A 27368-nucleotide genomic window follows, 5' to 3' on the forward strand; every position below is an offset into this window, starting at 1 on the left:
AAGTAGCAGTCAGGACCAGGACAAGCAGGAGGAGGAGGTGGTGGAGGAGGATGGCAGTGGCTCTGGATGAAGTGTGGGGGCGGGTGAAGAATGTCTGCAAGCAGAACGGACTGCTCATCCTGTCTGTGCTGGCCGTGGTCATTGGCTGCCTGCTGGGCTTCTTCCTCAGAGGCAAGCAGCTCTCCGAGCAGGTCAGTTGGATAAAATGCCTGGTCATGATTGTGATGCCTGGTTCCCTCCCACACACACACACACTACGCACTTGCCCCCCCCGCCTGCCTTCCTTATCTCCCCCCTCCAGTGTCCGTGTGTGGCCCCCAGTGTCCTTCTTAAAAGCCGTGATGTATTTGGACTCCACAACTCCTAATACAAGCAATTCCCTGTTCCCTGCGTCTGCCTTTTAACTTCCACTCCATGTGCTGCACACCAACATTCAGTTTCACACACACACACACACACACACTTACACTAAGGCACGAATAAAAACAAATGTCCATCCACTAACCAAAAGTGGAGAACAAATAGCCATGTATGTTATTTGTGCAAAACACACACAAACGTATATTAGTATCTTTGTGAGGGCACAATATTGACTCACGTCCTCTGAGGCTTCATCATAACTGCTACATGCCAAACTCCAACCTTTACCCTAACCTGGCAGTAAGGCAGGAATGGAATATTATATTAATAATTATGTTTTCTTTAATCAACTGAAAATAAGACTTGTTGTGTTTTCGTTGGCTTAGAATGAGCCGTTTATATCTACACACGAAGCAAGCCGCCTTATTTCTACAGTAGCCCGGAACGGACAAACCAAACACTGGCTCAAGAAAGGGCCATTTACATTTTCACGTTTTTGTACTTAGCTTGTTCCTAGAATGGCATTACATTGGCTCATCCAAAAGTAAATTTGTCTGATGCAACGGGCACACTGAAGCCTAGTGGAACAATACATGAGAATTGTTTTTTTTCTGCTTTTCAAAAATGTGAAACAGTATGTCATCAGTGGCTCAGATTGCCCACAGCTTCTCAGTCGGACTCAGTGCATCCATGGAAAAGGATTGCCAGTGGGGGAGATTAGTTGTCAATCACTCACAGAGACATGAAGTCAACTACACACCATTTGTGTTCACTTATATAATTCACACATGACTGAATTAAATAGTTGGAATTCAGAGAATGCTAAGAGGCTGTGGATGAACAGAGAAATTACAATTCTGCAGATAACTGAGTGGATGATTATTTCTCGAAGCACTTTGACAATGAATGAATTTACTAAGAAAGACGTAAAAAAAATGCTACAATTTCAACAAACGTTTGATTTGTGTAGAAAGCATTCATGTGTGAAATTAAATGTGACAGAAAAGCTTAAAGGGTGCTTGAAAAATATAAAAGGTTTTACAATTGGGTGATGTTGGAGGTGGAGGAGGAGGTGGGTGTAGGTCTTTGTGGGATTATGATGTAACATGCTTGTAGGTATTGCCATTAATATTTAAGCATGCCTGTGCACTCAAATTAATTTCTAGCAGATCTATATGTGTACAACTCAGTCAATGTGCATGTGAGCAAACTCACACTTATATAAGTGAACATTTTTGTGTCTGTAGCAATTGCTGATGCAGCTCACAGCTCAAAGTCAGTGAGGTGAACAAATGGCTAAATCACTGCATCCTCCCACATGGTCCGGTTTATGGTGGTGAAACACAGCTCTGGTTTGCGTCTCCTTGCTAGCCACTGACGTCAACACAGTGAGCTGGGACTGTGGTTAGCGAGCTAGACATCTTTACTCTCTCAGCAGTTACTTGAAAGGTCTTTACATAAGTCAATATTACAACAGAATAAAGAGCAAAATGGCAGATTGAATGACAAAAAAAACTGTGAAAACAGAACAATGTTAATTAAAAGCAGCTCTGTATATCACACACTCACAATATTTAACAGTGCAAGAACATTCAAAGATGGATTGGTTCTTAAATGACCAGATTTCCATGCTGCTCTACCAGCTGAAAGTATATATTTTTCGTCAGAAAGGTGTTTTTCTCAAGTGAAAAACGAGCTCGTCTCTGCCACCCAGCTATAACATAATGCCAGCATGTATTGGTCATAACACGTTCAGTGTCTCAAATGTTCCTCAAGCAGACAGGGATTTGACAAAAGGCTGGATGCATGAATGTAAAGACAAGCTTCCTACATTAACATTATCTATTATATCTATTTTATATACCAGCTCATGGACTGGACTGCGTGTATGTTTGTGTGTGTGTGTGTGTGTGTGTGTGTGTGTGTGTGTGTGTGTGTGTGTGCGTGCGTGTATGAGTGTGTGTACCAAATGTGTAGCAGAAGCAGCCAGTGTTTGTTCTACTGTTAACAGATGAGGGACTCAGTTACAGCTCCGTCCTGCACACATACAATACACACAAACACGTACACATTCATGTGCACTCTGAATATGTGCAACGACTGATAAATAAAAACACAAAGCATACAAATGTACCTGGCCCCACTCCACACGCACACACACACACACACACACTCACTCACTCACTCACTCAACCATTTGGCCTAAAAGCTTTGTCTCTCCAAAAAAGCTTTAATTGCTCCATCATCTCACTGCACAGATGTGCTGTACTCTTCACCTTTGTTTTGTTTTTCTGTTGCCTTTTCCTTCCTCATGACTTATCGTCATGATATTTTTGGTTTTATTCTTACATAATTGTTAAGTTTTTAAATCTTTGCATTGTGTTAGATGCTTAATGCATTTCAAATTCATACTTATAGCCATTATTGAAGTAATAACCTGCTTAATTTGCTGAGTATTCGCCGAATTTTGTCGCGTGATAATTATCTGTGGGTTTGTCACTACGACCGATACCTTTCATATTACACATAGTTATTCACATACAAATATTAAACACTGCAGCTTTAAGTGAAGTTGGCTTGGGCAATGTCTGGTCTGTGTTCTGAGCTCTTCACCTTTTTACCTGATGGTACCAGCTACCCAATTACACAGCAACATATTTTGACATCAATATACATGCAGGTCAGGTATGAACTTCACAAGTAGGAACTGTGACTTTGAGTGGCTTTCCACTGTACTTTTCAGTCAACCCGGCCTCACTTCCAACTGGTCAAATGCCCACGGTTGGACCGATGCACCAGGCTTTCGACTAACTTCAACATAAAACACACTTGCGTGCATCATTACAAGACAGTCAGAGCAACTGACGTAGCACAAATAACGAGGTAGTCCACACAGGGCTGGCGGAAACTAAAGCTAAACGTTTACAGTTTGTCCCAAGAGTTGTTAGTCACTTGACTCATTTGTCACTCGCTAACATGAGTCGTTAGTCAGTCAAGTCAATGTCTGAACCTAAATAAGTGGTTTTGTTGCCAAAACCTACACTGCCTGTGAGAGGGGTAGCTAAAGCGTCATAGCTTTGCCTTTTTGCTGCTGCACTGCAATTAAGTTGCAGTTATGGGATTGTTCTTTTTTTTGGTGGATTTAAGGGGCCTGATATCAAACACCTTTGCGTTATCTGCTTAAAATCAAACCCATAACAAAAAAGAAACAAGAAGACAAACACAGACATTGTGGAAATGATTTTGTAAATTTGGTTGTCTCATATATTGCAAATGTTGCAGTGTCTGACTTCTCTTTGACTGCAGATTACTGCATATACATATTTGACATTGTGTCCAGTTAAAGAGCACTGTGGTAGATAGATGCTCCATTTCTAATGACAGTGTTTATTAGACTGAGACTTAATTCTGTTAATCTTTGATTTAAATCAGTAATAAAGTCCGTCCCGATATTTGGAATAGACTGAAACTCCTTGCAAACAACAGACACAGAAAAAGCATATTGACAACTGGGAAAAGATAAGTTCAAGGATATTTTTGAAAGCAATGAGAGCATCAGTCTCCTGGGAGACTATTCCGTCAACAAAGAGCATAGTTTGAGTCCTTGAATTTATAGCCAAAGAGCTTGGTGGCTTTTCAATAGATCTAACATTTTGTTAAGGGCCATTCATGCTTTATATGAGAGAAAAATAATCTAAGAGTCAAGTCTGAAAGCCACTGCACAATGTGTTCTCTCTCTTTTCTTAGCTCCTGTCGGATGTTTCGAGACAGCATTCAGAGCTGCACAAGTTACAACATCAGGCAGATGTCTGGTTTTGATAGTAGCTTGTTGTTATTTTTGCAATATTGCAACAATGTTTAAGTGACAAAAAAAGTATCTTTCAATTCATGTCAGCATGACATTTTAGTGTGTAAAAAATAAAAAATAATATATATATATATATATATATATATATATATATATATATATATATACCTTGTCCATCTTCTGCAGATTAAAGAAGTAGATATAAATGTTAGAGGGGCTAGTAGGGGTTTTTAAGCTTGGACAAAGCTCGCTGCTTTCTAAATAAGTGAGTGCTAAGGATGGATGCCTGTGGAACTCTGTGCCATGCATGTTTTTGAGAGTTTTCAAATAAGAAACTCAATCATGCAAATAGAACTGGCCAGACAGTCAAACTCATTTAAATGTGTCTAATATTATGGTGGAGCGATGATTGTTTGAATCTTGATGTCTTGTTAGTGCAGAAAAAAACTCCGCAGCCGTGAGCACATCGCATTACAGATTCCGTAACTAATAAAAAAACAGGACTAATGCAGGTCACCGCCGTGAGTGAAATACTCACACCACATATTTTGCTTGCTCTTGCAGGAGGTTAAGTACTTCCAGTTTCCCGGAGAGCTGCTGATGAGGATGTTGAAAATGTTAATTTTGCCCCTCGTCGTATCCAGGTAAGAGCAACACAACTCTACACACATCGGTCACGTCAGAAAGAATGTATTATGAATGTTTGACTTTACATATGAAGAGCCCTGTACTACACTGAATAGCAGAGAGTGTAGCCATTTGAGAAATGACAGTCCATGATAAGAAATGTCCTGATATTAATGTGAATTAGTTTAAGTGCTTTTTATATTGCCTCAGAGACACTTTGCAACACACTTGTTGCAAAGTGTTTGTGGTGCTTGATGACAAAAACAGGTCACTCACCATCTGGTGACAGCACTGACTTTAGTTGATTATTTCAAGATTATTCCACAACCACCTTTGTCTTCACAAGTTCAGGCGAGTCTTATTGGAAAGGCGTTCTGGGAAATGTAGGAAATTACTGTTAAAACACGAGATAAGGCCGGTTCATTTGTAAAGCACCTTTCAATTGAAAGTGCTTTACACAAGACATGAAAACAAAAAGGTATTAAGACAAGATATAAAAGAAACACAAGTCGATATAAAAAGAGAATATAATGAAAGATACAAATAAGCTAAGATTGAATAAAATGGATTAAAGAAGATTTAAAGATCAGTTACATTGCAGTGCAAGATATTAATGAATAGTTCTGAATTTGATTTAATTGAAAGGCAGTGATGCAAATGTGCTATTAACCAACCTGCTATATTTTAATGGCTTAAAAAAAGTATATAAAATTATGTTTCGAAATCTTGAAAAAAAATGAGCACGTGTCCGCTGGAGGCTCTTAAACCATAGTTACAAATGTACAGTTACAGTACACACAACATGTTGGCCATCTCACTGCTGCTTCAGTTTGGTTGTGACGCTCAAAACAATTTATCCACCATTTAACAGCCGCAACATAAGCGACGGAGTATAGGTTGAACTACCACACGCAAGCTGCACGCTAACCCTCTGAAGTGCACCCCGATTGACAGGCACACAGAGAGGGCTGGTAAGGAGGCAGACGGGGCCGGACGGCTGGTAAAATGACTGTCTGGATATTAATGTAGATGAAAAGCACAACCGAGATGAGATTTTGTTTTTTCTGCACCCAATTGCCTTTTTTAATATCAAGGATTAAAGGGCAATGTGTATATAGAAGTAAACCTGTTGCCCTTTTATAGCTTTGGATGCATTCGTAGAAGCGTAGAGTCTGCCAGATTTTCCGGTTTGACTATTTTAGGCCCAAAGCTCTTAGTTGCCTACATGAGGTCAGCGATGTCCACCACACACACACACACAAAACTCCCAAAACAAATCATGCAAAAGCACCGGTTACATGCTGGGTGCTTTGTGCAATAAGCTACTTACGATCTGTGCAACAGCAAAGACTGGATGAGAAGTTAATCCTCCCTCCATCACTCTGTCTGTCTCTCTGTCTCTATCTTTCTGTGCTTCTGTGTCTGTCTCTTGCATGTTTCTTTTTCTGTCTTTAATCTATGTTGTTTAAACAAAAAGGCAAAGGGCAGTAAGACTCCTTATCTGTGCATTTATTCATGCTAGTGGTCCACTCTCCCAGTTTCACAGACTCAGAGCAGCTCACTTCAGTGCAGGTTTCCTGCCAAACACGAGGCACGTGAGGACAAGCGACGTTAATTACATCTAATCTGAAACATGCATGTAGGCAGGGCGCCAAACCCAGCCAGGTTAAACATAGTTTCAGCACATGGGAATGTAAAGGCAATCAGGGCAGACATGCCACAGGCTGCTGGAGCTTCTGTTGAGTCTGAAACACACAATGTGTTCTTGGTGCCTTCCTTTGACTCCTTTGAGGTAAGAATGGACAATGACGGTGGAAGGCACGGCTTGTCGCTTCACAGCGCTTGTGTTTGTACTAATGTCTTTCTATCCGCTCCCATCCATTCGGAGATGATTTGGGGCATATCTGCATATCTTTGCTGCAAACCTCTGCAGACACGCACGTCAATCCATCCACAGGCATAAAACACAGTCTTGATGGATATCCTGCTTTTCTCTCTCCGTCTTTCTCTTCTGCTCTACCAACTAATGACAGCAGAGTGCATCTAGATTGGGATGCAAAGACTGGCTAGTTGACATGGTGCATGGTACAGTAGGGCTTATCTAGGGGTGAATATCTGCCCCATAGCCCTATAGCCTGACTGTCCCTATCCCCCCCCCCCTAGCACCATCTGCGCACCAGCCAAAGCGGAAACCAGATTATCCCATGTACATGTCACGCAGAATCAATCACTTCACTTACCGCCTCCTTATGTGTCGGGTTTCTTTTGTTTTCACATATTAAATAGAGCTAGATTTTGAAAAGAATACATTTGTATTCTTTGTATGTTGGTTAAAGAAAGCATTCACATGTTGATAAAGCCCTCTTATTTACCAATGCTTTGACTGAGATCTGAAGGTCAAAGGTGAAAAGCAGTTTAATGATATGCAGCAGCCGCACAAACATATGGCTGATCCAAACCGTATCAAAGGGTTCATCAACTGATGTTATAGGGTCGTAATGACGAGAATAACATCACAGATTAACGGTATGATGAGGATGATAATAAACCTGATAAAACAATAACATGTAACTTTAATATGTCATATAACTAAAGCATGTTAGTTCATATGTAAGCAGCATCATGTCTCTACCTTTAACTCACAAGCTACTTTTGCGATACCGTAGATAACAACACGATATGATAACCGTCAATATTACCGTGATACCGTTACAACCCTAAATGTGTCATTCTTGCTTTTGATGCTGAAGATGCTGTGACACAAGTGCCTCTTTCCAGAGTTGTGTTTCACTCTATGTATTTATCTGCATGTCCACGTGACTGTTGGTCTTTTCTCAGTCAGTTTGACCTCCTTATGTGGCTTTAAGCTGAATGCTCCGTCGCACACAGTGAAGAAGAAATAATTAGCATGGAAGATGAGCGTTGAGAGACAGATTTGAGTGGGTGTGTCCTGCAGGTTGTTTAGAAGGTTTTGAGGAATATGAATATCATATAGCCTGGAACATGTGTTATTTAAATGTGAAGTGAAAGTGTTAAATGTACAGTTACTCTTAAACCATGAGTGTTGTTCTCAGACTGAAATTCAAACATGTGATTGACATTCTTGGATATTGTACTCATTATCTCCGGAGGATAAAAAAAAATAGATCTGTGCACAACAGACACTTCTTGTAACATGTATTTCCAATTAAAATGTACAGTAAGTTCACTTTAATTGCATTTATATTTTTATTTCACAGGGCATCCTGTCTATATATTCATATCATCCACAGTTGTTTTTTTATATATGTTGAAAGGGTTGTTTTAATGATTTTAATGAATAATTTGTCTTGCCTATGTTCCGTCCTCACGCGTAGACTGCCTGCGAATATTTCTCTGACTAAAAGAACAAAATAGAAAAAAACAAAGTGCTACTGTTAGACAGCACTAATGTAGTGAATAGAGCATAAAAGACTTCAAAATTAAGTCCATGTAGTCTTTTTTCTCTTAACGCTATGGTGACTCAGAGGGAGTCCCATTGTGATGGTTAGTTGTCAGGCTGTGTGGTGCAGGTCATGATGTGTGTGTCTCTTCAGCTCAATGCAGCCTAATTTGTTTTGTTGGTTGTACTGCGAGATGACCCAAGTTCATTTTAAATTCCTTAAAGGTATGTCATTATAAGGCCATTCAGGAAGAATGTCTAATCAACTCGTGGACAGCGACACACATTTATAAACCGCAATACTCACTAGAGAGTACACAACATTGAAGGATGTAAAATTACAAGTAGGATCTTGTTAAAAGGAGGGCGTATAGCTAATTAGTTAAAAGGAATGTTTACCTCGTTATGAACCAGACTCAATGTAATACTGATGCCACTATATGTGACCTACTATCAGCTGGAAGATTGGCTATTTCTATACGGTGATGGTGGATAATCGTAATGCCTGTCATCAAGTCTGATGTACGTTTAGACCCGAACACAGATGAAGAAGAGTTGATGATGCAGCAATAGAGCACAATGATTTAATGAGGGAAGTAACTTACAGCAGGAAGGCCAAAAAACAGGCGACCTGAAACAAACAAACTAAATAAACAAGAGACTAATCAACTAAATAAGGCAGGCAGGTGACAATTGCAGGAAGTAAAAACAAACATTACACATGAGCAGGGTAACTTTCAAAATAAAACAGGAAACAGACTAAACAAAAATCCAAGTCCATGATCAGTCTATTCACAGCTGACTAGCCTGTTAGCGGTTAGCTCAAGAAGCTACAAAAGGTCACCAACTAGCCCAGAGAAGAGTCCTTACCGAGCCCAACCACAGCACAGCTCATTATGTAGATACATGACAAATAGAAATGTATAGTTTCGTGATGGCAGTTTAGTTTTATTTCTACAAGTTCTTCAATTGACTGCTGGAAATGTTTCTTCATAATGTTATTGTTTTTTTTCTACCTTTCCGGGTACAGAAACCCAGCATCTGACAGCAAGGCCAGCTCAACAATTCAGGCAGCAGAGTTAGATGAACAAGAGGTTTATAGTGAATTGGTTTTCTTAATCTCGGCATACAGAGAGACAGCAAACACACACAGCAATGTCCTGCAGGGCACAAAGGATTTCTCTGATCCCTGACTCTGATGGCCATAAAACTGCAGTAACCCAAACTATGAGCACAAAGCTCAACTGAGAAAGCAATCAATTGTTTATTAATTTCTTAGATCATGTCTGTTTTGTTGCTTAGTATTTTTCATTAAGCAATGGCAAAAAGACCGTCTCTTGGCTTCATCTTGATGTGGCCTGTTTGCCCACATCTCCAAAAGACTGGATCAGTACACGAATAAAAGCTCCCCACGTCATAAGCCTCGACCTTCATTTGAACTGTTTTTACAGACACTGGCTTGTATTGAATTACTTGCAGTGACGAGTTCAGTCTCTTTGGGTGATGAGTGTGTCATTGAGAACTGATTTGGAAAGGCCTTGAAGGCAAAGTTTCAATATATTTAAATTATCATTCATTCAATGTTGTGTCCTGGATTCCTGATATCGACTTTTTGTCCATTAGTAGTTACCATTTGTTGTAGTGAGCTGCTTCTTTCTTACAACTAACGGTATCCTGAATTGTAAAGCTGTTGATATAGTGCGACATCTAGAGACTTTGAAAATCCCTGGAGCATCAAATGGTGAAACTGCCTTGAAGTAGAACATCAACGCGGCCTCTAATGAGCTGAGCTGCTGAAGCAAAGGCCACAGTGTCACTGCCACATTTCATGGATGTTATGGATAACCCCACTCCAAGGAGCCTCGGCCTTCTCTTCTCTCATCTGGTCGAAGGATTACTGTAAATCTCTTGCTCAGCAAAGGTGCAGGACTGTAAGCCCCTTATGGTCAAACAATCTTTTGGCAGATCTACTATATACGTGTGCTTGAAACCTCACGATCGAGGCGGCTATAAACATGTGACGCGCTGTAATCCCACTTTACCTCAGATATCAGAGAGGATAGAGATCTCAATTTATATAGTCTGTGTTCAGTATCAGCAGGCAAGTTATTCCATTTCCTGTCAATATGAAGCAGAAGACAACAGCTCAAGTGCACTGAAAGTTGTATGTTGACTATCTTCCTGTTACTGTGGCATCAATGGGTCGGGACCCACCAAGAGGTGACAAGAAAAACCGTAGGGATCACTAGATAATCAAATGGACAGTAGCGTTACTACTGTGTTCATTTTTCGATCGTGTTGTTTTTATTATGGTTAATATTGTTCCCTCTGATGTGAGTAATATTTGAATGGTGCTCTTGAGTGTGTGGCGGAATGCGTGTTTTATCGCCGCAGTTTTGCTGCATTGTGCAGAGGCCTGTTGAATAATGTTATTTGGGTTTTATGTTATTCTACCTGCTTTGTTGTCATATAAATATATGTGACGGGTTCTTGTGAGTTTGTTCTTGTCATTATGTTAATTACATTGATTTTGACTATACGCATGGTCCGTTAATGACGAAGCATCCCGTCATAATGAGGTTGTTAGGAGGTGGTTCAACTGTAGTAGGACAGCACTGAAGGCCCAGGTATAAAATACACGGCACGCCACTGGGTTACATCATGGTTGGGCATATAATAAGTACGTAAAGCTAGCTGGTGAACATAGTGGAGCATTTAGCAGCTAAAGAGACAGAAATTTACCTCAGTCACAAACAAAAATGGTCGGGTACCATTGTCTACATAATACATTTATAGTATAGTGTAAAATATTTCAAAATGTTTCATGGCATTTATGCACAAGCCTGTCCACGTTGTGCAAGACATTGTTAAAATGCTATCTGGGAATATCTAACAGCAGGTGTGAGGCATTACAATATTACCTTTCCCTGTCTGGTAGCCAGTTTAGGAGGATGTGTGTATGAACATGTGTGAGAGGATGTGATATTCAAAACAAGACACTCATAGTATACGCAGGGGAGTAAAATACAGAACCCATTAAAAGACAAGTGCTTAAAGTAGTTAATTCAATTCAATTCAAATTCTAGTAATCTGCTGATGATTCAGCAACTAATTTGAATAATTTATCCTAAGATGTAAAAAGATGTTAATGAGTTTTATGAAAAGTTGTCAATTAAATGAAATTGAATTTGAAAGATTGTTCATATTTTAGTCCTGCATTACTATTCATACTATTCACTGATGTTTTTTATCAGTTCACGCTGAAGTTTTTATCACAAGACTGTGGCACATCGAAAAAGTCCTGGGAGGAAAATACAGTGATATCATCATCAGATATAAATGCACAGCGTAGGGAGGAGGAGGAGGTCATGAGGTCAATCCCTGCAATAGCAAATGTAATCCCCCCCTTTCGACCTCCTGGTTGCAGTTTCTGGTTTCCCATAGAGCTGCAGTAAAAACTCTGCATCAAACATCTTGACATGTAATTCAATTGAAACAGTTTGTCGTCTGACATTTCCCAGAAGATTGATGTTTTGTTGTGCCGTCAATCCACCTCAGCTTGACGTTCTGATTTTTCCTGCTGGAGGTCGTCTAGTCCCTGACCAGCCCAGGACACGCCCCCAAACTACCAGTGCTGCAGCTGCACCTGTTGTCTGATACAACAAATGGGGCAAGGTGCTTTCACACAAGCTGTGTATCTTATTGACGTTGTAATTCCAGTCACATCACTCGGTTCAAGCAATAAACACACAGATATAGGCGGTGCACCCTTGACTGTGAATTTCAAGAGCTTTTCTGTTTGATAGATAGGAACAACATGTCGGGCGGAATATTTATAACTTGCAAGTCAGTCCACCTGCTGCAGTCTGTAATACGTTTGATAGGAATTCACACCGTGGCTAATCAGGCACACTTCCTTCAGCTCCTACCAAAGGAATCAATTGAGAAGAAGTTGTCCTTCAAGATTGAGAGAAGTGTGACATTCATTAATAGAGAGCTGGTTTTAAATAAATAATGATTCTCAGCCCTATTGAATTATAAGGAAGAAATCATTTTTTGTAGCTCGACTCTGACTTACAAGATAAGGAGCATACTGCAGCAGTGGGGTTGGTGCACTTCTCGTGTGCTTCTGTGTCTGCTGAAGCCGGTTCAGTTGGTCAGATAGCTTTTCTTTCTATTTGTGGCAGAAGTAAGTAGCAATAATTTGCTTGACAGCTGACATAAGTTTCAACTTGTCAACTCAATGGAGTGAGCTGATTCAAAGGTAGGACCCAGGAAAAGCAATCCTAGTAGTCATTGTAACACTTAAAGCATAAAGAAGAAAGAAGAACTTGACAACCCAATAGACCCATTTGAGGTTGCATTAACGCATTCCTTTTTCGAGCCATGGATACATGGCACAGAAATAGCCTGTTTGCATGGAAAACAAATCAGACACACAGAAGGAGAAGTTTGATACCACTCTTACACAGCGGAGTGGTGTCAATATTCTCATCAAACCTTCAGCAAGAAAGCAAATACTGGCAAGCACATCCCACACCATCTGTTACTTGTGGCTACATTTCAGTCATGATTTCAATTTATTTTTCAAGGCTGATGTCCTACCTGGTCCAAAATGTGCTTAAATGATTTGTTTACTGTTTTGACAGAAGACTACATTTGATTGTATTGGTGCAGCTAAAGTCAGGCAGGTGAACATACTCGTGTTGTGATCCCAGGCTCCAAACCTGTAAAGAAATATTCTGGGGCTGCAGTGCAGTAAAAACATTTCACTCTTTTTTTAGATGTAAACATTGAGCAGACTCATCCCCAATGTGACTGTGAAAGCCAAACATTTCAGAGATGATAAATGGAGGGTTGGCAGGATGAGGTGGAGCACAGGCAGTGACTGCAGGGAAAAGACTCAGCAGCCCCGTCCAAACAGAACCAGATTACTAGCTGAACAGGGAATCTTGTCGCTCCAGCTCAAGAGACCCTGTTAAGATCTCTCCAACTCTCTCTCTCTCTCTCTCTCTCTCTCTCTCTCTCTCTCTCTCTCTCTCAAAATATAATAGTTTATTTATTGATATGCAAGAATTCTTTCATAGCACATGTTACTAATAATTTAATCAATTTGACATTATTTTATGATTATTTGTTTAAATGGCTCCTGAATTCAACAACAAAACATATTTTAATTTAAATAATTGAATCAGTTAAATCAATTGAGCAGCTCATTGCTATTTTTCTTATTGTGACAAATATGTCACATTGGTTTTTCTGAGGGTTTTTCATAACTTTTTATATATAAATTAGTTTGATAAACATGGTTAGAACAGATGTAATGTAGAACATGTTATCAAAGCAGTAGAATTGTTAAATGTGTTGAAACGTACCTTTAGCAACAAAAACAAGCTTTTTGCAAATTATCTAGTTCTGTCAAATGTGCTGACCAGCCAGGCAGCCAAGTGATGTCATGGCTACCCAAATTAACTCACCGTCACATGACCTCACCAGGATGTGCAGTATGTGTCACTTAGGGTCTTCAAGAGTTAAAATCAAGGATTATTTAAACGATGATTACAGCAGAGGCTGCCTGTGAAAGACAAGAGAGGGGTACAAAGCTCAGAATGGCATGATCTCACATTTCACAAATTACAGAAGAGAAGCAAGAGACAAACGGATTCGGGGAGTAACTTCATTCAATTTGATGCTTTCTTCTCTCTGTTATTATCTCTGTGTCATAGATTGCCTGAGACGGCAGAGCCAGTATCTTATAAAGGCTTCTCTGGTTTGAAAATAGGCTTATTTAGTTTTGTTAAGTGGTCCCATCATGTCAAAGCTGTGTGATCTTACACTTAACCAAAGCCTTGATGGTTGTGTTGCTTGTACATCCACACATACAGTATGTTATTAGGATGGATGTTGAACTTGAATGATGTTCTCTGATGTTTCACTATAATTATCAGTTTAAGAGTCATCATTCTTTTGAATATTGGTGGTTTGTTTTCCTCATAATGCACTTGTGACCCTTTTGTGAAGTCCAACCTTGTGAACCTATAACTCAGTAGTAATATATTCATTAACCTGCAGTTGAATTGTGCAATTTGGTGCCACTTAGTTATTTGGTCCATAAATACTTTGAGTGCAATTGGGCACAAAATGAGTTAGTTGAACACCTGCAACAGCATACCAATGAGCTAACATCCCCCCCCCGAACACTGAGGCAGAACACATCAATTCTTTAGTTTCACAAAGTCCTTCTCGATTTCAAACATTAACCTCTACCTCCCTGTCTTCTTGTCTCCCTGCTGTTTCTGTCTGTGCCTTTGTGTGTCTCCGCTTCCTCTCCATACTTCAGTTTGATGTCAGGTCTGGCTGCCTTAGACGCCAAGTGCTCCAGCCGCCTGGGCATCATGACCATCTCCTACTACCTCTGGACCACCTTTGTTGCCGTGGTGGTGGGCATCCTCATGGTATACATCATCCACCCGGGTGGAGCCGCTCAGAAGGAGGACACTGGGGAAAGCCAGAAGCCGATGACCAGCTCTGCTGACGCTCTGCTGGATCTCATCCGGTAAGAGTGCCATGGTTTTAAAGAATTTGGGAATATGATGGCTTCATTCTTTGAAATCTTTGGAGTGTCTTGTTTATCTTTTATGTGTTGGAGATGTACAAAAAAAAAAAAAACTAAATGTTCTGTGGTATTGATCTCCAACCCGGGGGTCATGATCTCCAAGAGACCACGAAATGAATCTGGGTATTGCAAGAAGAGTATTAACGCAGGAAATCATGTGATCATGTGGCTTTTCTAATGTACATTCTTTAATCAAATACAATGCAATGTGTATTCTCTGCACATTGCATTGTCTGTGCAGACTAAAGGGAAAATGTATTATAAGCACTGAGAGTAAAAATAATGTTCTGCTTGTAACCTTCAAGCTGCACAGCACATTCATGTAAGGCTGTTTTATAACACGGTGGCCGTGACATGTATATTTCTAGATCAGTGCTCTGGATCACGTGGACTGGAGTAGGAGTAATGCTTGAGGTCAGAGCACAAAGCCTGTAGCCTCGTGTGCCAATGGGTTATTGTGCTAAGCTAATTAGCAATGTTGAAGGATGTAGTGGGCGTGCGTTTGAGGTGAACCTGCGTCAGCATGAGAAACATGACGGTGAGGCCCTGAGAGTCGGTCAGTGGGCTAAAGTCAACAGCATGTAACACAGAGAGCTCCCGAGCGGTTCACTTCATGGTGCTACATGTCATAAATGCAAAAATAATTCATGTTTTGTCATTAAAAAATGTTATCCTTTTTTTTATTTTTCAAATCATATAAATAAATTACATTTCAATGAGTCACTTTAAACCAGAATGTAGAAAGAGGGAGCAGTAAACTGGCCAAGCCCTGAAATCCAACTATGTACTGATCATGTGGCAGAGGTGAACTCTGACGTTCACGGGTTCTAAGTGTGCATGTGTGTGTGTGTGTGTGCATGTGTGTGTGTGTGTGTGTGTGTAGGTGTGTGTGCATGTGTGTGTGTGTGTGTGTATTTTACAGAGCACAGCTGTGCTTTGGATTTATCTCGCAAAGCTTCTTTACAGCGTTCATCTATCATGCAGGCATACTATATCGGTGCACCCACAAATGGTCCCAACTGTCTGCAGTCGTGTGTGTGTGTGTGTGTGTGTGTGTGTGTGTGTGTGTGTGTGTGTGTGTGTGTGTGTGTGTGTGTGTGTGTGTATGTGTGTGAACTATAAGTATACATAATGAGCACAGTATGCATGAATATGTGTGTATACTTGGATGTATTAGGGGCTCTGGGGTCACAGTGGTTCATTAGCCTGCTCAGACACAGGATAGGCTGCTGAGTGGTTAAGTGGTCAAATCCATGCAGCATACTGACTCCCCCATATTGTCCCCGTATATATCTTATGTGCCATATGTCTTTTGCATCACTCTGTTGATTGCACAAGCTGTAAAACACAATATGTCTTTTAATCTCTCTGTGTCTGAAATGGGGTGTTTGTAATTTGGTTGTGATTTGAGTTCTGTGTTGATCTGGGATTAATAGCCAGTACAAATTTCATGCTGATTCTGTTCTTCTCTGCATAAAGAATGCCACAAAATTAATCTTATTCAACGGCCGGCAGCTAGTAATCGGCAGCAGTCTGCACCACAAACAAAAGGGGCCTGCACACCATTGAATGTATGACAATGTTGCTGTTCATTCAATGTCTGTTGTGTAAGACCTTTTAAATTCTAAAATAATGATTGTATTATTTTAGTAAAAGAGTTTGACCAAAGGGTTATTTATTATCAGAAAACGTGCTTTGCACTGTGTTCCTGCATTACTACTAGTGTTATTGTGTTCTATGGTGTTCCTGTTCCACATTGTTGTTATACAATTTGTTATTAAGAGTAAAGGCATTACGTGTGACATGCTCCCTAATATCAGAACATAATTGTGCCGTGGCCCTGGTTCAACACAGTACAGGTTCTTAGTACATGCTGGTGGGTCATTCGCCGACTTTTTTTCAGAGCTCTCAGTCAGAGCACTTAGCCTACATGTGCACCTGATGAGCAGGCCACATCTTGCAAAGCATGATAATGGGAAATTATAGTGCACCAGTATATGTGGTCAAGATGCAAACCGACAGGACACTGTTAAGTGTATTAAGTAGTGTATACTCAGGTTCTCCAACTGTGATAAAAGGGTGATTAGAGTCACGGTTAGTCGTTGTTTTTCTCTGTGTAAAGCTTATTCTAAAGGCTTAAAATAATATTCTGCTTAATTCTACTCTTGTTGTTTTACTGCATTATTATATTGGTCTTAGTTTACATTGTAAAACATATATTTTTTTAGATATACAATAAGTTCTTTATTATTAGTGAATGGAAATTAAAGTCGAATATTAGGCTGATCTGCATGTCTTTGGACTGTGGAGAGAAAGCGGACGCCCCGCATGAACACCCACACGGGTACCTGGAGGACATGCAAATGTCAAAACAGAAAAGTAGTGTCGCTATAACCCAACTTGTTCTTATTTTAGTTTCTTTGGATGAGTCAAATCTGTTGAACAAGCTTTTATCTGAGTTAATCTCAGCTCTGTCTGGTTGCTGGGCATCCATTTTCCACTCCAGATCCATGTGTGTGTGTGTATATATATATATATATATATATACCCCTTTTACATTCCCTTATCCCATGTTGCTATAAGCCACCTGCAGGTTTCACTCCTTCCTGCTCATTTGGGTCTTCTCTGCTGCAGTTGCCGTCGGCTGGCAGAGCACTTAACATGCTTTTGCTTGACTGATGTATTGCTACGAGAGTTATTTAAGTGTATCACCTTCCTACTGAAGAAAATTAAGATTGTGAAGACTTTAATTAGCCAAGATCAATGAAGGAAAAAATATTGACTGACTGCACAAACTACGTTACTTTCACGTGCAACATGAATGAGTGGACGACAGGCACAAGCTGCTCACAAGCTGCTATCCCTCGTTGATTATTTTTCCTCTAAGGGAAGAAGTCACAGGGTGAATTGTGGCAACGAGCTTACTGCGTCTGTCATATAGTTCTTTTTGAATGTTCTTGTTTTTATTCAGTGTGACCTTGCATGTACTTACTTAAAACTATACTTTTAACATATGTACAAAGTAATATCTGAAGGACTTAAACAAATCTTAAAATTCTCTTCCCCAGCAACATGTTTCCAGCCAATCTGATTCAAGCTACTTTCCAACAGGTAAGTAAAGAAAGTTGAAGGCAAAGACCCAAAAGATGTTCAAAACCCAAACAGCTGCGTCACTAATTTGGAAGTGAAAACAGGCTAGCTGATTTCGTAGTTCCAGTCTTTATGCTAAGCTAAGCTAACTAGTGGTAGCTTCTTATTTAGACATCTTACCATCTAACTTTCTACAAGAAAGCAAGTAAGTATATCTACCGAAATGTCAAGCAATTCTTTGTTTTAGATGAATTGTAAAAAATATACGTTATTTATATAGCAAAGTCAATTTTAAAAAGAGCTATCATCTTTATTTGAAAATTCAATAGAAACAGAGTTAATGAAGTAACACACTGTCTATCGCGTTCATGGTCATTTACTACTGTAATGTGGATTTTTGAATTCAAAAGTTACTCCCTCCCCCATTCTGCTGCTTTGAACATCTCTATTGGTGTCATGAATGCTCCGCTGATGTCGGGGCTTGTGCTGTGTTTTTGGTTTCAAGTATCGAACCCAGAGAGTCCCCGTGCTTATCCCCAAACCAACGGTGGCTCAGCTCCTGGATGAGACCACCACACGCAGGATCTACATCTACGGCATCCAAGATGACAACGGCACAGATGTGCAGAATTTCTCCCTGGATCTCACGCCGCCACCTGACGTCATCATGAAAACCTCCCCCGGTACCAGCGACGGCATGAACGTGCTGGGGATTGTAATTTTTTCCGCTACCATGGGTAAGCGGTTACCATGGATCCTGCACACACATCTCCACAGAGTAACGTGAACAATGCACATACATAATTATGTAAAATTGCACAATTGCAGTCTTGGCAATCTTTGGATAGGTTAGTTTAGAATGTGTTGTGCTCCCACGAGGAAGGTAGGGAACAAAGAAATGATGACACTCTTCAATATACACAGTTGAATGCGTCATTGTAGGTGTACGATTGATGCCTTTATGTATGCAACAAATGTTGTTGTATTTTTTTTTCCAACCCAGGAATAATGTTAGGAAGAATGGGACCCAATGGAAGCGCTTTGGTGAACTTCTGCCAGAGTGTGAATGAGGCAGTTTTGAAGATTGTTGCCATTGTCATCTGGTAAGCGTTGTATCTTTGAAATAATAAATAATAAAAGAACAACATTTGTGAGCCGTTTTGCTGATACAATTTTAGCTGAAACAGCATAAGGAATTTCTCATTCTTAGCGACAACAATGTTGGTCTGTTGTTCAGTCAGTTGGCCATGAATTTAGTAAAGGCATTCATGCTCCCCACAGAATGAATCCTACTGATATTTGGGATCGCCTGACTTTTCCTCCAGAGCCAATTTGAATTTGTCATTTATTGTTTTTAGTGAAATGTCTCAAAAACGATTGGATGGATTGTCGTTTCATTTGGTACAGATATTCATGGTGCCCTGGGGATGAATCCTCATGGCTTTGGTGATACCCCGACTTTTCATCTAGCACCACCAGCAGGCCAAAAACATCTTTCTGATGGATTGGCAGAACATTTTGTTCAGATAGTCATGGCTAGACAATGTATCTCTGTGACTTTGGTCACTTCCAATGTCTCACAAATTTTAAAAGGATTGTCATAACATTTGTTCCAGACAGTCATATCTTTGGTGATCCCTTAACTTTTGATTCTGCATCATTATCAGGTCAAAATTTGTCCAACGTGACCAAAATTACCAAATACCTTTAAAAATGACACTTTGTGTTTATGATAATTAGCAAAAGTTAGCCTGCAAAACTAAGATGGTGAACATGGTGACTGTCACTGTGAGCATATCAGTATTTAGTACGGCCTCACAGGACCACTAGCATGGCTGTTGGAGAGTCTTGTTGAACAGTAAATGCATGACCGTGAATAAAAACATGTATTCATTTTATGAATATGCACTCTACCTCCCTTTCAGGTATTTTCCTTTTGGGATTGTATTTCTGGTTGCCGGTAAGATCTTGGAGATGGATGACCCTTCAGCCATGGGGAAGAAGCTGGGTTTTTACGCCATCACGGTGGTAATGGGTTTAGTGCTGCACGGCCTATTCATCCTCCCGGCCATGTACTTCTTCATCACTAAGAAGAGCCCCATTGTTTATATCAGAGGCATTCTGCAGGCCCTGCTCATCTCCTTGGCCACCTCCTCCAGGTAGGCTTGCTTTGTTGCACATGTAATGTTAACCATTAAATAAAAATAAGCTTCAATTTAAGGTTCACCAGAAACTGATGAGTACTTACCTGCCGAGGTTAGAGCACAGACATGCTTTTAAACAATATTGCCATCGTAAATAGAGTGGATAATGGAATTGTCCTTGAATTAAATGGATGTTTGTGGGGTTTAACTGTGACTCCTTTGACATCAAACACCACATCATGGCTGTCTTTTATGTTAAGAGTGGCTATATATTTGATGTTTCCAACAACACTTTGCAGCTTTTTTTAAAGGGATTAACAACATTACTAATAAGTGTCAGAGTGTTCACCACTAGTTTAAAATCAGTAGGATGACATATTTTAGCCTCTTGACACATCCTCTTTGAATCCTCTCCTGTTGATGAGAAATATTCAGAGGTTTTGTCCAGTGCAGTGTTGAGGGTCCCTGCAAATAATAAATAATAAAACTAATAGATTTGCAGTGTCTTTATGTGTCACAGCTAACAGTTAACTGGGAGTTAGCACTAAATAATAAAAGGATATTTTTTCATCAGTCAGGTCCCCCCTTAGCTAAGATTTTTATCACACGTTTATCACAGCATCTCAAAAAAAGTATCCAAATGTGCATGCTTACTGGCTATTTGGCAGTTTTATGCAACTTATTTGAATATTTAAATGTTTGCTATACAGTATATGTATATCAACCCCAGTACTAGCATTTTCCCCCATCAAAACACAAACTGTGTTTTCAAGAGTTACAAAAGGGAAAAACATTTCTGTCACATACTTTTAGGTTTTGGTTCTAATATCAACAGCTTTCAAATGAAATCAATCAACTAAATAAACACATTTACAAATGTACCTATCTGAGGCAGTTTTAGGTCACTGCTGATGTTCCATCACTTTGTTTAGCGAAAGGGCCCCCACAGAGAAAATGACTACATGGAGTATTATGTCAATCACATCGTAAACAGCTCCTGTATTTTGTGATATTGTTCAATTGATTATTATCATTATTTCCTGCTGCAGCTCTGCCACTCTGCCTATCACCTTCAAGTGCCTCCTTGAGAACAACCACATCGACAGACGCATCATCCGCTTCGTGCTGCCTGTCGGGGCCACCATCAACATGGACGGCACCGCACTCTACGAGGCCGTGGCAGCCATCTTCATCGCCCAAGTGAATAATTACGAGCTCGACTTTGGACAGATCATCACGATCAGGTAAGGCCGGCTAAATTTAGACCTTCATCCAATATCAGAACTGCTAAATCTTTTTTAACAGCAGTTTATATGATTTAATGCATTTTGTTGGATGACTTACAGTAAAAAAAAAAAGGGCTTAAAGGGCCACTCCACCTAATCGTAGCCCCAGTTTATGTCTCTCACACATATTCTAGCTGCTGGTAGCATTAGCATTAGCAAGTCTGATAATAACTATTTCAGAACCAGGCAAGCTCTTTTCCCTTTTTATGCTAATCTAACCTAACGAGCTGCTGCCTGTAAATTCATACCAACTCTACAGATATGTGAGTATAGTATCCATCCTCTCAACTAACACTGGGCTAGCTTGTGTCAAACTATTCCTTTAAGATGATAATAACTCTTTGGACAGAGTCTCATCTCCCAAAGTGTGACAATATTTGCAAATTTCATCTGGGTCAAAAGAATGGTAAGGGCATACTTGTGGTGTTTTGAGGGCAACGTGAATTAATCTAACGTCGCATATTTAGTTTAATTCTGAATTAATAAAAAATATTATGGGATTTACTAGATACACATATATGTAAATGTCACACAGATTACGCCTCATATGAGCTTCTTAGTCTGATCTGATTTCTGCTAAATCAGTCTGGAAGCCCCGGGGACACAGACAGACAGACAGACAGACAGACAGACAGACAGACAAAAACACCAATGGTCCTCTTCCCACCAACGTCACCACCACATAACATTTGACCACAGGTAAACTAGCCCACTCAGGTCCAGCAAAATGGTCTGCTCCTCCTCTGATTCCATGGCATGTCCTTCTGTAATAACATTAAGCAGACCTCTGCTCATGGCGGCAGTCTGTGCCATTCCCCCATAATCCCTTTGGCGGTAAAACCCATATGACCTGTATTACTCATCTCACTTGTCACGCCAGAATTATAATAATATTTCCCTCTCTCTGGTTCCTGTTCCCGTGCCGTTTGGCTGCTGACCATGAAGCTGCTCCATCTGCATGCTAACCTAACCCCCCCCCCCCCCCCCACCCCCACCCCCAGCCCTGCAGAGAGACAGTTTGTCTCAGAGGTCCATGTCTCGAACAAAACATCCGCTCAATCACTCTCACCACGCAATATGCTGGCTTTCTGAGAGCAACAAAACAAACCTTAGGTTTAGGCAACAAAACCATTTAGTAGGTTTTGGAAAACCTTCACTTCAGAACAACTCTTTCTTTCACTCGATGTCAAACACGGGTCTCTTGGTTGATAGTCCTGTGTTTGTTTGAGCGGTCTTTCACGATATTTAATATACGTTACTACCTCTGTGCATTGCGTTGACACGTGGCTGTGTTTAATTTGTGTATCCACCACAAAAAAAAAGGATCCTTGACTTTCCATTCACATTGTTTTCATGCTAGGCGACGCGAAAAAGGAAAATTCATGGACATTCAACGGAAATGTATACGAATCACTAGATTTAAATTTCATGACTATTTCACGGACTGCCTTGAGAATGGATTAGCATTTTAGCAGCATTTTAACGTTGTAGCTGGTTGAGGTAAAACACATTTAACCTACTTTACACGGTGATGGCTCATCTCATCCTGAAGGTTCCCAACCCAAGGATTGTGGACTGGTACCGGCTTCAGAACATTTGCAAGAGGGCCATGAGAAAACCATAGGATTTGACAACAAAAAAAACTCTGATTAATAATCATATAAATGTTTAGGTTATTAAACGCCATTATTGCTCTAATTGTATCTTCACTGTACTCCTGAGCAGTGGTTGTCCAACTATAGCTGAGCAGTTGTAATTAGGCACAATAGGCCTGTCAAGCTTTGTAATCCTCCACATGCTGACACTGGAAATGACTGGAGTAAGAGATACTTGGTATCTAAAGAGTTTGGAGGCTAATGACTCTTGCCAAAACCAAAAATATAAGACTAAAAGTGTAATGAATGGATTTGACTTTGTTTTAACTGCTCTAACATAAGCTACATTATGCTAGCATGCTTGGGTACTAGATAATTGAGCATTTCTTCTAAAGCCAAGGGACATCATGTTATTAGCTCTCTGCATTATTTTGTGGGGCCGCAGGTTGTTAGAAAACATCCCCCTTTTCATTATTACAGTGGAGATTCAGTGTAAACTGCAAATATGCCGATCTTGAATGGAATGCTTGACAGGCTGCCTCACCATCCTTCTGTTCAGTTTACTCTATTTACCTTCATTTTATTGCTATTCTATTTTGCACTGGTGTCAGTATTACTTCTATTGCACTTGATAACCATTACTCTATTGTTCATATGAGTTTACATTTTTGATTCTATTGTCTTTTGTTATTCTTCTGTTGTAATCTTTGAGCACAAGAATTTCCCTCGGTATTAATCCGGTTCCATCTTATCTTTGTTCCTGTACATTATAATAATGCACCCTGTTCCTCCGTCTGTTATCTCAGCATCACTGCCACTGCAGCCAGCATCGGGGCAGCAGGAATCCCACAGGCTGGACTCGTAACCATGGTGATTGTGCTGACCTCTGTGGGTCTGCCCACCGATGACATCACTCTCATCATCGCTGTGGATTGGGCTTTGTAAGTAAAGGGGTTCATCTTTCCATCGTGAAAGCTTGAACATGCTGTATGCCAACGTCAGGACGTGGTTATGACAGTCAGTAAATTAAATCTGCAGCTTATTAGCTGGAGTTTATACGAACTGTTCCACCAAAATGCACCACAGTGCACAGGTGCCATACTTGATGTGTTTGGAATATCATAAGCCTCTACATCGCATAAACCTGAATCTCATTGAACCAAATGACCACCCAACTCTTTAAACTTTAAACTTTAGGACTGCAATGAAATATTTTGCTTTAGATCAGGAATAATATCTTGTTTTTCCAGGCTTCATGAACACGGTGGATGACTTTATCATTTTGTTATCTAGGGATCGATTCAGGACCATGGTCAATGTGATGGGCGACGCTCTGGCCACAGGCATCATGGCTCATATCTGCAGAAAAGATTTTGTCAAAGAAGGGGAGCAGGTGAGATCCTGCCAGGCAAATAAACCATCTGTGTTGTCTTCTTGCGGCTGTAACAGACCAGTGTGTGTGAATGTGTATCTCAGTTTGAAAGACATAGAAACGTTGTTCATGGTGTAACATTGTTTATAACGCAGTCAATTAGGCACAGACTGATTGTGTGTGTTTGTGTGTAGTGCAGCCACTGACTGATTTCAACACTCACAAGGAACTCCAGTTCTTTGCAGTCCTTCCCTCAGTCTCTGTATTTTTTCTGAAGTAAGAATTATCAAGCTCCAGGATGAGCAGAAATTGAGTCTAGTCGTGTCTTTCTTTTGTCTTTGTGTGCATTCGTATCGCTTTAAAAATGTGCATTCTGTCGAAGCCAGCTGTTTTTCCTGCGTCATCATTATGTTGAGCTGATTAACGCCTGGCTCCAGCTGAATATTTAACAAATAGTGAGCGGTATCAATCTTCTCATCTCAGGCTGAATATAGAATATTGTCAGGGGAAATTGTAGTAAATTCATGCAGGCAAGTTTATCCAGTTTTACCATCAATAATAATGCAAAAGCTTTACGTTTTCTCTTTCATCAGTTGGAGGTCAAATCCAAATAGATTCTGATAATGGTGAATATGTTCACAAGTGGCAAGAGACTACATTTCATCTTCATAGCCATAAGCTTGGCATCGTGCCATTTAATCTGTCAGTGTGACAGCAGTGTATAATCGCACATGGGAGAAGTTTGTTTTTAAGGCTTTCTGCCAGAACAAACCTACTTGGTGAGGTTTAGGAAAAGATCGTGGTTTGTGTTGAAATAAACCCTTTCTGGCAGAAAATCCTAAAAACAAACTTCTCCTGTGTGCTGTATAATCCGTGCATTAACGTTTCCATAAAATCAGTGTACGACCTTTTTGTACGAAAGACATATCTGCAAATTTAAAATTCATGTAATTCTGATTCCTCTTCTTCTCCTCCGCGATCACCGCGTCCACCAGGTGCCTCTGATCTGTGAAACTAAGCCCATGATAAGCATCCAGCAGATGATGACCTACCAGAATCAGAAGAATGGCTGCTACCAGCCGCCTCCACCAGGCAGCAAGCAGGGCCACCTCTCCCCGGATGTGGCACGCCTGATGAAGCTGGAGGAAGGCGTCCGGCCACTAGAGAAGAAGAAACACGCTCACTCCTCCCACCACAAGAGAGAGCACAGGGATAAGGACCACTGTTCCGTTGATATGAACGGGCTGGAGACTAATGTATAAAAGCAGCTGCCCTGCCAACAGCTACTGACACGTCTACAGCTGCAGGACCGGCAGGAGAGGAAGACATATTAAAGATCGAGGTGATTAAGTTCACATGCATTTCCCCTCCGAGAAGGAGAGCAGCCCAGGGTGGATAAATACAGATGACCCTGGAAGAAAAGAAAAGACAATTTTTGTTTTTTCTACATAACATGAATAACAACCCACATTTGTGTATGTTTGTGTGTGTACATATTTATCAGATATGTATTATTTGGTACAAGCAGTGACAGTGCGCTGCTCTAGCTGACAGTCATTTCAAACGGGGAGAACTCATCTTGTTCAACCTTTCACGAAATCTCCCCAGATCTGTGAGTCAGCCCATCTCAGAGGAGCGGAAATGGAGAACGTAATGGCAAATACCAGATATAATTTAAGGAACCTCTCCCTCTGTGGACAGAAAACATCCACTCATAACTCTGTTTATTAATTCTGATCTGGTTTGGTATGTTTTTAGCAGAATTGGGTTTTTGGAGCATTCTTCCAATAAATTACCGGACTTAATAATGCGCACAACCAAGAGTGGGGCAATACAAGATCATTTAGCTTTCACAAGAAACCTTTACTTTAACACACATATGCAACAGTTTGGGTCACATTCAGGAAAAAAGGATTATTTCCAATTTATCAAATTTTCCCAGCCACATCTTTCCCTACACTTCTCTTCTCTGCCTTGTTGTCCTGAGTCTAAGTGGGTACTCTGCCTCATACCTGCAGTACTGTACGGTCATTGCCAGACAAAACGACGATGAAGGTCACGATGAAATCGAAGACGAGCGTCTGTCCTTGTGTTGAGTCATGTTAAGTTGTCTCTGCACCCCATTGTATTTCCTCTTTGCCTTAAACGACCAAAGGAGAAGCATGTGGGACCAGTGCGCTCATGAAGTACCCTGAAAACAACACAAACAACACAAGGCGACAATCACAGGTCATACTCGGAACTCTGTCCATATGTATATGATATGTGCTGTACATGTATGTATTTTAAAAGTTCAAAAAATGTAGATTTTACTAAAATGTCAGTGTGTTTCAAGAGCTGCCATTCTGTATTTGTAAAAAGAAACATTTCACTGTAGTCCGAAATTTATAAAAATGTATCAACTCTGTAAAAAAGAAAACATCAAGAAATGAAAAATATATAAAAATGTGCAAATAGTGTACTATTGGAGTTATTTTCAATGGTTTGGGTACATGAGGTTTGAGTTACAAGAACTACGGTTCCAGTATCTGACATTTCAAGGACTAAAAAGTGCAACAGAAATCTGACAAGCTGCATCTTCTCTCTGAAAAGGCATACAAGCAACATACTTACTAATAAACCTGAGCAAATTGTGTGCATTGGCTAAATTACTGACCAAATACTCAGACAGATTGAAAGGAGAGTGTCCTGAATGTTGAAGTATGTTTAACAAAGCTTTACTTCACTTAGAACATTTAGAGCATTTGCTTTAGTTACATAATGAGTTTCCTTTATCGATGTTTCTTCGATGTTTGCAGTTCTTTATAAACGTGACCTTAAATCCATTTTAGCTCCTCTTCACAAAGATAATCAAAATCCTTTGTTTGCATTCAATAACTTTAGTTCCCATGATGTTTAAAACAACAAGGGAGCTCAGGGGTGCTAAAGGAAGCCTGCTTCTTTTATCGGTTCTTCTATAGCAAAAATCCGTGATGATGTAGATGTTTGATGTTTGATAAGACACCTTTCCTCTTACAGATGAAAATCTGAATTTGTGAGCAGTGAAACG

General features: G+C 40.2%; 1 protein-coding gene across 1 annotated transcript; it reads left to right on the plus strand.

Moving 5' to 3' along the window:
• slc1a7a (solute carrier family 1 member 7a) lies at positions 1–26939 on the plus strand. Its single transcript, XM_076098542.1, has 11 exons — positions 1–191; positions 4733–4812; positions 14557–14772; positions 17901–17943; positions 18428–18659; positions 18926–19025; positions 19848–20081; positions 21116–21310; positions 23754–23888; positions 24241–24340; positions 25315–26939. Exons 1-11 carry the CDS (start codon positions 51–53, stop codon positions 25579–25581), a joined length of 1743 nt encoding a protein of 580 aa, XP_075954657.1. The 5' UTR covers positions 1–50; the 3' UTR covers positions 25582–26939.
• Positions 26940–27368: the final 429 nt, after the last annotated feature.

Source organism: Anarhichas minor, unplaced genomic scaffold (assembly GCF_050575085.1).
Source record: "Anarhichas minor isolate MPS153535 unplaced genomic scaffold, ASM5057508v1 ptg000024l, whole genome shotgun sequence".
Classification (NCBI taxonomy): domain Eukaryota; kingdom Metazoa; phylum Chordata; class Actinopteri; order Perciformes; family Anarhichadidae; genus Anarhichas; species Anarhichas minor.